Source organism: Alosa pseudoharengus, unplaced genomic scaffold (genome assembly GCF_046254945.1).
Source record: "Alosa pseudoharengus isolate Yale_2024_CS ecotype anadromous, Long Island Sound unplaced genomic scaffold, YU_APseudo_1.1 YU_APseudo_1.1_scf_16, whole genome shotgun sequence".
NCBI classification, from domain to species: Eukaryota; Metazoa; Chordata; class Actinopteri; order Clupeiformes; family Clupeidae; genus Alosa; species Alosa pseudoharengus.
Window position 1 is genome coordinate 12,846,889 of NW_027468630.1, and position 16,688 is coordinate 12,863,576.

At 46.7% G+C, this 16,688-nt stretch overlaps 1 protein-coding gene across 5 annotated transcripts in view; it reads right to left on the minus strand.

Annotated features, from left to right (window-relative positions):
• crtc3 (CREB regulated transcription coactivator 3) overlaps window positions 1-16,688 on the minus strand; it is a 46,449-nt gene that overhangs the window by 12,310 nt on the left and 17,451 nt on the right. For 3 of the 5 annotated variants that reach the window (XM_076287102.1, XM_076287101.1, XM_076287100.1), the window contains exons 4-6: window positions 16,431-16,490; window positions 2,420-2,482; window positions 1,169-1,272 (exon numbers count right to left, since the gene is read on the minus strand). In XM_076287102.1, coding sequence (XP_076143217.1) covers window positions 1,169-1,272; window positions 2,420-2,482; window positions 16,431-16,490 — 227 coding nt within the window. Of the gene's footprint in view, window positions 1-1,168; window positions 1,273-2,419; window positions 2,483-16,430; window positions 16,566-16,688 lie in introns of those variants that run through there. The other 2 variants (XM_076287103.1, XM_076287104.1) reach the window with 2 other exon arrangements.

Below are 16,688 nucleotides of genomic sequence, written 5' to 3' on the forward strand. Positions count from 1 at the left end.
TTGCGCAGTGGTCTGAATCTCTCGTCATCAATATAAGATCTTGGCGCAAAGATTAATGCAACGCTGGACGGAAATAAATATTGTGACATTGCAGAGGCTTGTGGACATGATGCCACATCGGATGCACGTCGTAATCAAAGCTAAAGGCGGTCCAACGGAATATTACGAGTGTGTGACCTTTTTTTGGCCAGGCAGTGTATTAAATCAGTTCCTGTTTGGCTTCAACTGAAGAGCATTCTATTGTACATGGGTTTAGCCTTCATTCAACATCATCCTCACGTTGTCATACCTTGAAACCCTCCAAAAAGCAGCAAAGGAAACAGATGTTCTGACTAAGAATTTACACAGAAGGGTATATGGGAAACGAAGGACTGACTGACTAATGCAAACTAAATGCAAACATGCCCTTTAAAACCTGCCAGATTAAAGGGAAGTCCTGTTTTATTTATGGGACATATAGGCTACCATAAACCTAATAACCATCAATAGGACTAAAATGACTATATCTATTGTAAACAACCATCATATACATTGACTTGCCATTTCAGCTCCAGGTGGGAAAATATCAGCACTTTCAAATGCATCGCCTCTCTGATCTTCCGAGGGAATATTAGTGTTTATGCACATAATTGGATATCAAATGGTGTGTGTGTAGGTGTAAATGTAGGTGTTTCTGTGTAGAAGTGTGTGTGGGTATGTGTAGGTGTAAATGTAGGTGTTTCTGTGTAGAAGTGTGTGTGCCTCGGAGGCTGATACATGGTTACATCATGACACAGATGAGCTTGTGTGAGTATCTGCCACTGGTTACTGTAGGTGAGACAGTTTGAGTCAGACTTTGTGCGTGCGTGCGTGTGTGTGTGTGTGTGTGTGTGTGTGTGTGTACGTGTGTGTGTGCTTGTGTGTACGTGCGTGTGTGTGTGTGTGTGTACCTGCGTGTGTGTGTGTGTGTGTACGTGCGTGTGTGTACGTGTGTGTGTGTACGTGAGCGTGTGTACGTGTGTGTGTACGTGTGTGTGTACGTGTGTGTGTGTGTGTACGTGCGTGCATGTGTACGTGCGTGCATGTGTACGTGCGTGCATGTGTACGTGCGTGTGAGTACGTGTGTGTGAGTATGTGCGTGTGTGCGTGCGTGCGTGTGTGTGTTTGTACGTGAGCGTGTGTGTCTCACCGTTGCGCTGTGGGGCCCCACGGGCCATCTGCTGGTTCATGCCAAAGGGGTCCTGTGGGTTGGGACTCATAGCGCTGGTGTGGAGGGCCGAGTCGGAGTTGGTCCTGGAGGAGAGAGGGAGATAAAGAGAGAGAGAGAGAGGTGGGGAGGAGAGAGAGGAGTTAGAGGAGGAGAGAAGAGGAGAGAGGGAGATAAAGAGAGAGGTGGGGAGGAGAGAGAGAAGGAGAGAGGAGGAGGGAGGGGGATAAAGAGAGAGAAAGAGGTGGGGAGGAGAGAGGAGTGAGAGGAGGAGAGAGGGAGATAAAAAGAGAGAGGTAGGGAGGAGAGAGAGAGATAAAGAGAGAGAGAGGTGGGGAGGAGAGAGAGGAGTGAGGAGGAGGAGTGGGGGCGAAAGACAAGGCATGAGTTCTCTGAGTCATTATGTTAAAGGGTGTTGGTTCTCTCACTGCCTGAAAGACTGCCCTCCTCTATCGTTCCCTCGGTCATCAGCTCTTTCTTTCCTCTCTGGCTCTCCTCTCTTCATCTCTTCTATTCTGACACCTTCCGTACTAACAAGGCTCTAGTGCTGCACCCTCCCAGCTGTGCCCCACTACTACAACTACCCCCCCCCCCCCCCAATACTACAACTATTCCAATGTTTTTTCACTCCCCCCCCCACCACCTCAAGGGTTGGCCAGGGTAGGTGAACAGTGTACATGTGATTGATTGAAGTATATCTGACTTTATAAGACAGGTCAATAACAACTGCTGTTTGTAAGAGATTGCTGTAGGGGATTGCTATAGTTTATTCATGTTAGCGGATTTCACATGGCCATATCAGCACAGCATGATTGATAGACCAGCAACAGCATGTCAAAAAAGAGAGAGAGAGATCACTGGTTAGTGGAAACAAAAGAGAAACTTCTCTGATTAGTGGATTAATTGTGGACTACCCGTACCGCAGCAGTCTACACACCTATTAAGGGGAAGAGCAGAGGACCGCTATCGAGACGAGAGCAAAAGAGGAGCGCTATTGAGACGAGAGCAACAGAGCCGAGCAAGACGGAGAGTCAAAGTCTTCATCAGTAGCTCAGTTGCTTGGCATTTGCTCCTTGTTAGATTTGAGAAAGACAGGAGCTTGAGAATGTTGAAAATGCGAGACGGAACGGCAAGAGGCTAAATAGAGGGAAGATTACGAAGAAGAAACAAAAAGGTGAGTTGATCTGTGTAGAGACGAAGAGGAAGAGGATGAGGTCAGATGTCAAAGGTCACCTGTTGAGTTGGGACATTAATCTAAATCCGGGTCGCTTGTCTTCAGGCCACGGCTGCTGCTCCCTTCAGGAGGAAGAGGAGGAGGAAGATGAGGAAGAGGAGGGAAAAACATCAGAGTTTACCATCAGACTCACCAGACTCGCCATTGGTCAGACCCCCGGCTGGGTTAGTAAGGGGTGAAGTCGGCAAGGGGAGAAGAGGAGATTGAAAAGGAAAAGCGATGCGAGAGAGAGAGAGAGAGAGAGAGAGAGAGAGAGAGAGAGAGAGAGAGAGAGAGAGAGAGAGAGAGAGAGAGAGAGAGAGAGAGAGAGAGAGAGAGAGAATTCTGTTGTGTAACTCATCCATGGGTGACAGCAGACAGGCAGCTTTGCATGGGCTTAATAAGTTGAAGGACAGTGTGTGTGTAGGTGTTTCAGATTCATCTTGTTTTCTTTGTGTAAACTCCAGTTATCCCCTCACACTGGGCACAGTCAGGCGCACAGTCAGGCACTCAGGCACACACACACATACACAGGGGAACTACAGAGCTTCTCACTCTCTCTCTCACACACACACACACACACACAAAGTTACGGGCCCCTTCACAAGAGAAGCACTGGGACCTACCAAAACAAACTCACTGGGTCATGCCAACACAAACACCACAGCCATCACGCTAGTCTGCCTTTTCCAGGAGCGGCTGTAGAACTCCTCAACCTCGACTTGAACTGCTCTGGTCACCAGAGCTGGAATTGAGGAGTGATCGTGCTTCCTCCCGCACACTGAAACCTCAATCCATTACAGCCTGGACAGCAATCGCTCAGAATCATCAGAGTCTGCAGAATAAATCGTCTCTCCATCACCAAACAAAATCTTAATGTTCACACATTTCTTCCGTTACAAGCTTAAACAGAGGTCAGCCATAGTCCAACCCTTGTGGCCTGGAGCTCAGTTTTATCTCTTGAGGATTAGCCCTCTTATTCAAAGCCATAAAGACGGCAACATTCTCTCCATCTAATGCACAATAACCTGCACAACTTCATTGAAGGTACACTCTACACTACAGAAGGTAACCTCAAACACCACCCACTACAGACTAAACCCAATTACTCTGTTCTCAGGACTAGACCTCAGGTCAAGCTCTCCTGTGTGCATGGGAAACGTCCTGTAGAGGACAGGCGCGGTAGTCCTGGACCTCTGGCATGGACAAGCCCTTCATGTCACTGTGATATCTCCTTCCCAACGTTAGATAAAGCCCTGTGGAGCGGCCAGAGGGAGTTCTGGAGTGGATTCTCACGGAAGTGCTTATCTCCTTCAGGGAATGCGCTACAGCACTTATGTAGCATACTACAGTATGAAGGAACTTAAGAGGGTTTTCCCCCCCCTTTTCCCCCCTGTAAGCCTTTTGCAGCTGTGGATTCCTTAAAGGATCTGACTGCTCACTCCGGAAGCTTCCAGGCTCTCAGACTACAGCACTATGAAAGGGAACCAGGCAGATAGACATGTAACTGATGATCTAATGCCAAGAGCAAAACAACAACTTGCACTTTTATAGCGCTTTATCAAGGGACCCAAAGCGCTTTACAGTAAAGGGGGAACCCCACTAACCACCACCCTCGGCCGGCTATCTGGAGGCACTCTCGAGTCACAGGTCTGTGTGTGGAGGGGTAGTCTGGTTGTAGAGCAAAACAAGACTCCTTTATAGACCCTTTCAAGAGAGTTCCATTATCAGCATCATAGTTGGCCCCACAAGACTTCCTTTTTAACATTCAATATGTTATCTTAATGCAAAGGAAATAGATCGGGAACCAAATAGCATTGTTTTTGTTTTTATTGTTGAAAGTGTCTATAAAAACTAAACACACTGAATGGCTTCCAGTGGATTCTTGCACTACACAGCCCATATTATTTATTATTGAATAACCTTGTTAAGGAGTATAAATATAACACAGAAGCAAAATCAGAGAATGTATGCAGGTCACAGGTGTTAAACCCACAGCCTATTGCTGTAGGCTATATGTTGTAAGTGGTGCGTCCTTCATTCTTCTTGGTTGGAGGGAGCATGAAATCCATCCATTCCTCTTCAAAATCATAAAATGGGAATGTCTAGCATTTAGACATGGAGATCCCTTTTGGGTCTTTCTGGCCCATAAACTACATATTACGGTGGACTCTTCAGTTCTGCTGCAATGTGCATTCTTCATGCCCGATCATCCACTACCATCACACATGCAGTTCCCTCAACTGCTGTGGTCTGCGCACACAGCCCTGCCTGTCTCCACCATCCAGCAATGCGGACCCGACTTGCGAGCACTAGATTTAATGGACTTGATGGATTAAAGGAAACATTTGACTCTCGTTGACCTAATGGAGAAGGCATGCTGGCATTGGAGTAGATTTTCCTAGAAAATATGCACTATTATTAAGGAGAAAAAAGGCAAATGAGCAGCGTGCCCAGAGAAGAGGAGAGGGGTGTGTGTGAGAGAGAAGGGGGGGGGGGGGGGCGAGAGAGTGAGGGGAGAGTGTGAGAGATAGAGAAAGAAAGGGAAAGAGTCAGAAGTAGAGGGGGAGAGAAAGAGAGAATGTGGGTGTGTGTGTGTGCGTGTGTGAGTTCAAGTGTGCGAGTGTGTGCATGTGAATGTGAGTGTTAGTGTGCGCGTGTGAGAGAGAGAGAGAGAGAGAGAGAGAGAGAGAGAGAGAGAGAGAGAGAGAGAGAGAGAGAGAGAGAACCACACTAGAGATCCAGTAGGCTTGAGTCCAGCTGATGAAAGGTGCTGTTACTCATAAATGCCATGGTGTGCACAAGGGACTGGGGCCGCAGAGACAGCAGTTGGCAGAGAGGACGCAAGTTTCCATGTCTGCTCACATCACACTCAAAAGATCATGGCAGTGCCAACACACACACACACACACACACACACGTGTGTAATGCATTAAGACATAAGCAAACATAAATCAGACACACAAAAGTGTACATTTGGTGGAATCCCATACCAACTCTCTCTCTCTCTCTCTCACACACACAGGCATTCCAACTCTCACACACACACAGGCATACCAACACATTCAGGCAGAGCTAAACCCACCTACAGACAGGCACTCAACTACCGGTAACCTAAAACCTCTCCTCTCGTCCCATTTGTAAAGTAGTACAGTACAGTAGTAGTGTTAATTTTGTCACCTATTTTTAATTTAGTCTTAGTCTTAGTCTTGTGACGAAATGTCCTTTTTAGTCTTTGTCATATTTAGTCATTCAAATATCATTTTTGTTGTCAAGTTTTAGTCAACTAAAAGTCTCGTCATTTTGGTCTAGTTTTAGTCAAAAGAAAACTAAAGCTATCTTAGTCTTAGTCAGTTTTAGTCAAAACATTTCTTTTTTTATAACAAATTATTTCTGATTACCATTTCAGTCAAATAGTGTTTCACACATCTCAATTTTCTAACAATATTGTGTGTCCACAGGGCTACTCGACTGTTATAATTACTCATTCTGATTTTTTTGTCAGTCAGTACATGCACAGGTAAGTCGAGCTACAGTTATAGCTCGGCTGGGATTTGGCCATAGACAGTAAAAGATTTGACTGGACCACTGTCATGATCTTCATAGACCAGTGTTTCACAAAGTGTGGTCCGCAAGCTATCCCAAGTGGTCCACGAGCAGACGTGGTAAAATATAATATAGATGAGTTATATGTTGAACCAACAAATTCAAACTGTTCTACAACACTGTCTATGTCAGATATGCCAGTTTAAATCATATGAATCCTCTGACACAATTAAACAAAGTGCAAAGACAATAAGCAAGGTGGTTCAGTGAGTATTGTGTAGGCTAATATACTGCTAGGTCTATTTTTTTTTTTAGCTAGGTGGTCCGTGCGTTTCTTTTTTATTGATTAGTTAAGTGGTCCTTCATCTGAAAAAGTTTGAGAAACACTGTCTTGGACCCAAGTATGAATGTTTTACTCCGCCATGCTAGATGGCGATATGCGCCCAAACGCAACACAAACTCTCAATCTTAGCTAACTTGCTAGCGAACTTTTCATATTAGCTAACTTGCTGGCAAACTTTGCATCATCACATAGATATATACACTAGATGTCGCCTTCTGCTTCTCAGCATGCGTCAACACCGCCGCCATCATGGTACAGGGATCTGAAGCGCTAAACTAGTTCTCCTGTATTGTCAGCGTTACCTATTTAGCGACGTTTGGCCATCCCCAGCGATAGAAAACCTTTTTAGCGATTAGCGACAAATTTGGGAACTTCTCACAATGATGGCAGATCGGCTTCTTTGTTGTTGAAACGTAAGAAAATCACCTTTCTCATGGTTTTGTCATTTATGAATTCAGCTACATCTCGTTTGCCCATGGCACTGACCCATGCATATAAAAGTAACGACTGGCGTAGCCTATGTAGTAGCAGAGGTAAATGTTCTACAGATCTACAGCAACTTCTGGTGAGATTACAACTTACATGAGTAAACGAGACGAGGAGTATGTGGCCTCAACCACAGCCTGTCTACGAAGAGTCTGTTTACTTTCATTGTATCGAACCTGGTTGCAGTTTACTCATTGTTCCTCTAGGGGCCGCCGCTAGCTAGTGCAGAATGAATGGGAGTCTATGGGGCTAGACGGGTAAAATGTATCTTTATTATCGTCTTAAGCTTAGTTTTCTCTAGACTCAACCATAAATACATGCCTGTCAGTTGGAACAACCCAAAAAACTAGATAATTGCTTGAGATTTTGACGATTTATGGTGATTTTATTTTCGCTAGATCTTTGCCCAGATTGACGCTAATGCATTATAGAGGAGTGGATCACTGAAGCAAGATGGCGTCTCGATTGACGCATTCGTTCCAATGAACAGCAGTAGTCAAGGCGACATCTAGTGTATATATCTATGGCATCATCAGTGTAACTAGTTAAATAGTTGACATTACTTGCTGAAAATTTCCGTATGGACATTCTGGGGGATGTTAATTTGTATATGTATGAGAGAAGCTTCAACTTCTGGGTATGTAGCATTGTGGCATAACTCTGGCAGAAATCTCCGGTGTTCTTGTTCCATGTAGTTTCCTGCTGCAGCCACAGGGTTGCAGCAACAGCACGTAGACTAGCCTACAGGAAAGCTGCTGCGTATGAACCATGAACTCATTCGGAATATTTTGAAAAGGTAACAGCTAGATATTCTGTCTTCTCATTTTGTAGACGAAAATGGAAGAGATATTTTATCTTAGTTTTTATTTCATGCAAAACATTTTAGTCTCGTCTTTTTTCGTCAACAATAATGCATCTTAAGATAGTCTTAGTCAGTGTTTCAGGACATTAGTGCAGTCTCGTCATCGTCTCGTCTTAGTCATGGAAAAAAAGGTTGTTGACGAACATTTTTCCTCTCGTCTCGTCTGACGAAATTAACACTATACAGTAGACACTAGGGGTGTAACGGTTCATGTATTCGTATTGAACCGAAACGGTACGGGCGTCACGGTTCGGTGCATGAATTTACACGGAGAATACACGGTATAAAAATACATACAACTCGTGTGTGGATTAATTAATGTCATGCGCAATTACTGTTAAGTAGCGAGAGTTACGGGAGTTCTTTAGCGACACCTAACGCTAATCTGTAGCCTCGCCTTAGCTCTGAAGCTCTGATTGGCGCCTATGTTTTTTTGTCAGGTCGTCGGTCGAGTCCGTCAGTCATTAGCAGCACTAAGGTTAGACCCACAAGAGTTAGAGGATCCGCTGGTCTCTTTAAGATCGCAAGTTTAAGAACTTCAGTTACAGTAACGTTAGTACAGACGAAAGAGTGGTGGATAAGATGAAACTGTGTGTCGGCGTTGTTCAGCAGTTGTTGGGTATGTGAGTGGAAAAAATGCTACAATTATTCGAAGCCATCACCCAGATGATGTAGGCTACCAATCACTGAAACGAGGGGAAAAAACTTCCCCTGCGCTTCAGCAGCCTTTGGATACACATACAAATAGGGCCAAAACCTATGGCTTAAATTAAATGATTTCGTAATGACAGAAAGCTATGTAAATCGCGTGGTAATTACCTTTATGTTGGGGTAACTTGTAACTTCTCACATGAGGTTCTGGTAGTGTTAAGTGCATAGACAGTAAAATAAAGTGACAACGCTAACCAGGCTAATAAACAAACCATGCTACGGTGAGTTAACGTCAAAGGGCAAAGTCACGTGACTTCTAGTTGTAGTCTGTTTATGAAATGAAAGGAGCAATTTCGTTTTTTTAAAAAAGGCAAAATAGTGTGATATTTTCACAGTTAGTAGGCTAGATTATTACTTTACACACAATAAAAAAAATATTGAGGCAAATTGTAGACCCTTCCATATACAACTAAACACAGATGTTGAAGGTCTTGTTTAAGTGGATTTTTAAAAATCATTTTTCTATGTAATTTGCACTTTCAGAAATAAGAGATGCTGTAGGCCTATTTTCAGTTTTAGAGCTGATTGTCTTATTTTGTTTACAAGTTACAGATGGAGTCTGGGTACTTATTGTACTTATTGTACTGTTTAGCCTACATCTTACACACTTCAGGCTGTTGCAGATAGCTCAGGGAAGAGACTGTATGACACTAGGTGGTACAGCCTAAGACATGTACAAAAAAAAAATGCTTTCTGCATTTTTGTTTTGCTTTTCCCTCCACTGTACCGAACTCGTACCGAACCGTGATGTCCGAACCGAGGTATGAACCGAACCGTGACTTCTGTGTACCGTTACACCCCTAGTAGACACGTTCTTGCTCTGCTAGTGTGAGGAAGACTAAGCTCTGCTAGTGTGAAGACTAAGCTCGGATGGGGTGAGGAAGAGGAAATGACACACACAGCCCTCCTCTATGTCCGCACAAAGAGGGCAGGCAGCAGGACACAGAGCCAGAGTGGTCGGCTGGCAGGACACATGACACAGGCTTTATTTTATATTCCTGCATAAAGCTGCTTCATGATTTCCCCATCTCCCTCAACACACACAGCTCCTTGATCTGGTCATGAAGTGCATTGAGGCTTAGCTGGCTGGCCCACACACACACAAATGTCAGTCAATCCACTGTATCTTTAGGCACACAGACATGTATCTAAAAATCCAACACACGCCCTGAAATGCACTTTGCAATCTCAAACACAGTCAGTCACTTCACTCTGGCCATTTAATCCTCTGCATATATGTAGCAAAATCCGTAAACGAGAGATGGACTTAAAATAGCATACGCACACCAACGTGTCCACACACACACACACACAAATACACAGATTAAAAGGCAGTGCTGACCAGAGGATAAGCATGGCAAAGTCAGAGATATTCAGATTTGCTCTAGTCAAGCAGAATACACATCTGCGCTGGCAAACAAACACACACCCACACACACACGAGCCATGTAGCAAAGAATCTACTTGTTTTACTAAGAGCAGCGATCAAACACTGTTTCTGTTTGTGTTCCTGTAACTAGGTGCTGACATCAGCAAGGTAGCGACGGGCTGGAGCTCCAGGGAACAAACATACTGATGGAGAAACAAATGCACATCTCACACACACACACACACACACACACGAGGCAGGGAGCAAACATACTGATGGAGAAACAAATGCACATCACACACACACACACACACACACGAGCCAGGGAGCAAACATACTGATGGAGAAACAAATGCACATCTGTGCTGTGTGGTCACCTGCTCTGGACCAAAGGGTCTGAATGCTAGTGAGTGAGGTGGCACCACATCACCTCCTCCCTCCTCCTCCTCCTTTTCCTCCTGTCGATCAGCCGGCCCCAGCACTTTACAATCCCCACACTACACATCAGCTGGGGACACCGTACAGTGTTTCCCACAGAATTGGATTCAATTTGTGGCGGTAGCTGACTTTGACAACGAGGGATTACATCGGGATTTTGCAAACATTCAGTGTCAGAGTCCATAAAATGAGCCCTTCAACGAAATTGACAAGGAGCTGTAAGTAGGCTAAGCATGCTAAATTCGACATCCAAACAGTATTCTAACGTTAGCTTTGAGATACTGCTTGATTTCATAACTTAACTTAGTTTAGTCTCTTCAATGTAGCCTACTATGTTGTGATAAGACCTTAGCAGAGTTCACTTCAATGCAGCAGTTTTGAACAAATTTGCGCAGCATGGTCACGATGCTAAGCGGATTTAATGGCAATTTAGCCAGACGTCTTCTATGCAATGTTTCTATGTGGCAACAACAATCCTTCAACAATCGTGAATATTTTGTTAAATGCACATGCAGAAGAGTGGAAGCGGGCTACGAGAGAGAGCGGGGCGGGGCAAGGAAAGGCTGCGTGCGTAAAAAGCGCAGCTCAATGGCAATGCAAGGATTTGACCTTATATTTAATTTAAATTAAATGAAATTAATTCATTTGTTCATCTGTGGCGGCCGATTTTTATTTTGTGACGCCCCGCCACAGATTAGTCAATGTATGGGAAACACTGCCGTAAACACACTGGCTCGCTCGCACACGCGCCTGAGGTGAACAGAGCGCTCGTCGCCATGGCTTCTGCTGCCTGCGGCCCACCCAGCGGAGGGGACAGCGGAGGGGACAGCCGAGGGGGGGGGGGGGGGGGGGGGGGGAGAAGCAGCAGGGCCGACCCGTCGGAGAGGAGCTAAGCTCCGCGGACAGCTCCCAGACGGAGGCGCTACGCCACACATCTCACAGTGCTCCATCTCTTATGACCACCGCACACGAGGGAGGGCAGCCGTTACGCAGCGCTGCAATCGGAAGAACGTCTGAGGAAATGGCAGTGTTTCTACTGCGGCTCAGGGGCCAGACAGAGGCTGGGAAACAGAAATGCTCTCTCCTTTAGAGGGGCCAGTGTAGGAACATGGCAGATCACGGAGAGAAGGTTGGGTCTTTCTTCCATCAACTGGAAACTAAGCTTTCCCCTGGGCTAGGAATACAATGGAGGAACAGTGGAGGGATGACAGACAGAGAGAGAAAGAGAGAGAGAGAAGAGTGATAGAGAGAGAGAGAGAGAGAGAGTCGAGTGGATAATGGACAAACCAATGTGGGGGGGTAAGAGCGTGGGACAGGGGTGAGCCAGCGACCCCCTGGCTCTGACCCAGTCCAGCTGCAGTCCACTGGGACGTGCCCCTCTGCCCTGCCCAGGCCAACCAGAGGCCCAGCCCACAGGCCACCTCCCCTATGCCCAGACTCCGCAGGGACCACACACACATCCCTAGGGAGAAGAGAGGGCCCAGGCAGCCCAAAACACCGCCACACACACACACACACATGCACTCTCCCACCAAACACACACTTAACCACTCACCAATTCAAGCACAAACACAGAATAATGCTAAAATACTCAAAAACAAACCCCAGAACACTACACACACACACACACACACGCGCACTAACATACAGATACACTACATTTATAAATACAAGGACACACACACACACAGACACTTTCACTCCCTCCCCTTTCCTCTTTATCTCTCGCAGGATGAAAAAAGGTCCCGTCAGACGGCCATTTCACGCCACACTAAAGGGGAACATTCCGGCGATTCTGACACAGGGGACGGGCGGACGCTGTAAATATGAATGTGAGAAAATATTTTGCTATAAATATCTTGATCAGGAAGCTTTCTCTCTTTAGGAAAACAAGAGCCCCAGTGCCCTCCTGGAGGAGCCCTGAGACGCCACATGCACTTCCCATAAGGGCTGCTGTCTATGTGTATCTGTGTGTGCGTGTGTGATCTCATGCAGTGACCAATTGACTGTATCTGTGTGTGTCTGTATCTCCATGTCTGTACGCATCTGTGTGTGTGTCTGGTCCCCTGTGCGATGACCCCTTGCCTGTTTCTTCCTCTGTTCTCTGCTGCTAGACTACAGGGAGGATAATACATTTCAGCCCTACCATCACACACACACACACACACACACACACACACACACACACACAGAACATGACAGTCTGGCCACAGCTGGGTGGAAGTTACTGGACTGCATATTCTCAGCCAACCACAAAAATCTGTCAAAGCACACAAAATACAACGTACATTGACCCAGTTCAACCTATAGGCCCCCAAAAGCTCTATTCTCAGGAGGGCAGAGTGAACGCAACTCGTCTGGCCACAACCACCATGGACACAAAGCAATGGACTGGAGTGGACATGGGAGATCTACACACATTTAAGTTTGTCAGGTGACCCTAGTGAGTGTGTGTGTGTGTGTGACATGTGTGTGTGTGTAAGAGGTAAAGCAGTAATGTACAACACATGTGATGCTTACTGCAAACAGTCCCACTGGGCGCTCTCCCTCCACAGGGCACTCTGGCTGCATCAGCCTCCCAGGGCTCTACTCACCAAACTGGGCCTCAATTGCCACCACCTCCCCTCTCCCCCACTCCTCTCCACAGCCTCCCAGGGCTCTACTCACCAAACTGGGCCTCAATTGCCACCACCTCCCCTCTCCCCCACTCCTCTCCACAGCCTCCCAGGGCTCTACTCACCAAACTGGGCCTTAATTGCCACCACCTCCCCTCTCCCCCACTCCTCTCTACAGCCTGCCAGGGCTCTACTCACCAAACTGGGCCTCAATTGCCACCACCTCCCCTCTCCCCCACTCCTCTCCACAGCCTCCCAGGGCTCTACTCACCAAACTGGGCCTCAATTGCCACCACCTCCCCTCTCCCCCACTCCTCTCCACAGCCTCCCAGGGCTCTACTCACCAAACTGGGCCTCAATTGCCACCACCTCCCCTCTCCCCCACTCCTCTCCACAGCCTCTCAATCCATCCCATGAACACAGTAGACCCCACCTGGCTGTCTTCGTGTTCACACTTGGCCATAGATTTATGGATTTTAATTAAAAGGTAAACGACTGTAGAAGCCTCCATACATGAGCTCCATGGGAACTGAACCCATCACCACACTGTTGCCATGGAGATGCAAGAACTTGCTCTAATACAAACGTTTGGTCAACAGCACCAACAAAGGCTATCATGTGTCAGAATACTGTCACTTAGGGCATAGTTACGAAATTAATGACACCAATTAAAAGGTGTATCAAATGATGTAAGCGGATAGAAGGTGTATCAAATGTTGCAAATGGACACTGCTAGAGACTGAGGAAAACACGCACAGACACAGACACAGGCACGCTAGCCTCCTTCTTTCTCATGCTAGCTATCTCAGTCTAAATCCCTCAATAAAGCTACACATGGAGCACATCTCATAGATTAACAGTTGAAATCTCTCCCCTTGTGCTGGGAAAGCGCTGGACGGAAAGAGCAAGTGGGCCAAAAAGGTTCAGAATCTCCTATCGGCCCTGCCATCACTCACGCCGCTCTCAGCACAGCCCAAATCTCCGGCCCACTTTCAGGGCGTCATTACCCGAGCCGACAGAAAACAGCTGTTCCACTGCAAGCCAAAACACAACATCAACCACATCTGACTGTTACAAAAGGAGGGGGGAGAGGGAGAGAAGGAGAGAAGGAGAGAGAGAGAGAGAGAAAGAAAGAGAAAGACAGAGAAAAGGGAGATGGAGAGAGAGAGAGAGAAAAGGGAGAGAGAGAGAAACATTCTCCCCACCCAATCCCTTAACACCAGAACTTGTATGGTTCTATGATTTACTCAAAACATAAACTAGAACAGCTCGCTTATCAACTTAGTGGCTTCAACTGACAGCACGCACGCACTCACACTCACACTCACACTCACACTCACACTCACACTCACACTCACACTCACACTCACACTCACACTCACACACACACACACACACACACACACACACACACACACACACACACACACACACACACACACACACACACACACACACACACACACTCACACACACACACACACACACACACACACACACACACACACACACACACACACACACAAACACAAACACACACGCGTGAGTGGTGAGTGAGTGAGGGAGAGGTCCTGAGTAATCACATTAAGAGAGTAGGAGCCCAATGAGTGTGTAAAGAGGCAGCGCTAGAGGCAGCGTGTGTGTGTGTGTGTGTCTACGCAGCTCTGCGAAGGTTAGTGTTACTCTAGAGCTTGGGGGAGAAATAGGAGTGTGTTACACGCTCACCCTTTAGGGAAAAAAGAGTGGGTTAGAACCAGCAGAGAAACGCAACGTTAGCATGTGGGGTTCACCAGGAGTCAGACCCAAACACAACACACACTCTACACATGGGACCCAGCGGAGAAAGTGGTTCTCTTCACCGGCCAACTGCAACCAGGAGGGAAGGTGAAGACAAACACTAACAACATCATGAAATTCAGTGTAACAACATATCATTGATCAGGTTATTATACTCATTAGCTGTAAGAGATTTTAGGTGAACATTTTCATTTATGATTAATACACACAATACACAATACAATATTAGTGAAAAAAGCATTAAAAGTGCATTAATATTAAAGAAGATAGCGTGTTATCTTTTACTCATACACTCACACGCAACGCCATTCAAATGAACACACAACAAAGTAACTTAATGGCTGTCTGCCAGGTCAACCCGCTCTAGGTACCAGTGAGTGTGTGTGTACAGTGTGTGTGTGACTGGGTGTGGCTCATTCAGTTTAACAAGGGGTAGAGCCAACATGACTGCCCCTTAAACACACGCAGGCCACTGGCTTCATCGCAAGGAGCCCGCGGAGCACAGCACAGCCATGCGGCTGGAGCCAAGATGGCGTCACTGCTGCTGCTCCCAGGGCAGAGAGCAGCAGAGGGGCGTGAATTCTGGAGCCAAGATGGCGTTGCTGCTGCTGCTGCTCCCAGGGCAGAGAGCAGCAGAGAGGCACAGGCGTGCGGCTGGAGCCAAGATGGCGTCGCTGCTGCTGCTGCTGCTCCCAGGGCAGAGAGCAGCAGAGAGGCGTGGTGCTGGACGGCAGCCAAAGCCAAATTCAAAACAGCGCTGACATGGGGGGAGGGGTTGCCCTCGGAAACAGTCAATATGGCCTGTGGTAAACACGGCAGTGGCTCTGTGAATCTGTCTGTGTGCGCTGGCGTTCTCAATCTGTCCCCTCTCTGGTTTGTAAATATATGAGGTGTGTGTACTTGTGTGACACTATGCATGTGTGTAAACTGCCCATTAGTAAGTCCAGCTGCATCTGGAGGATGATGCATGGTTTTGTCTCCGAGTGCTTCCTGTGATTGTGGTTGTGGTGGTTGTAGTTGGTGTTCTGCAGCTTATCTGTGGCCATTATTACGGATTGTCGTGACTTCACTGGTTTTGCTTGGCTCTTTGGCCTGGACACTGCAGACGGACTGCCATTAATCCTCTGGTGATTTTTTGTTTGTTATTTCTTGAAGAGGATCAGTGCTTCAAATGATTATGGCTTTCCAGGGGACATCCGCAGGAGAAGAGAGAGAGAGAGAAAGAAAGAAAGAAAGAAAGAAAGAAAGAAAGAAAGACAGAGAGAGAAAAAAGAAAGAAAGACAGAGAGAGAGAGAGAGATAGTAACAGCCTCAACGGACAGTAAAAAGCCTGAGATGAACAATGATTTTGTTGTGCCTGTTTTCCTTTGCTAGCAGTAGGATGCTGTGCATGTGTGTTTGAGTGCTGCCTCTGGAGGCTGCTGGTTAAGGGGCATCAGAGTGAGAGCAGTGCTGCCTGTGTGGAGGCTGCTGGTTAAGGGGCATCAGAGTGAGAGCAGTGCTGCCTGTGTGGAGGCTGCTGGTTAAGGGGCATCAGAGTGAGAGCAGTGCTGCCTGTGTGGAGGCTGCTGGTTAAGGGGCATCAGAGTGAGAGCAGTGCTGCCTGTATGGAGGCTGCTGGTTAAGGGGCATCAGAGTGAGAGCAGAGCCGGCCGATACCGCTCCTCTTCAGCTGACCTCACTTTGCTCATCAGCGGCACTGTGGGAAATGACTGCGGGTTACGCAGATGGAAGCACAGTTGTGTCGGGAGTCTTCTCTTGAGTAAAAGGCTGACGTCAGGGAGATGCTAAAATATGAATGCACGCAAAAAGCAAACACACACACACACACAGAGGGATGTATAGTTGCGGGAAAGAGACTTACCTTCGCCAGTTGTTGTCTGGTGGAGGTGACAGGTAGACAGAGCTGTACGGAGAGCTTTCCATGTGAGGCAGAGTTAAGGAAAATACACACAACCACACACACAACCACACACTCATATAGCAGCCATAACAATCTATACACACAACCACACACATTCATTTATGCTGGTGTGTGTGAGCTGATGAGCACATTCATATACCACACACATTCATAACAATCTACACACAACCACACACATTCATATAGCAGTCATAACAA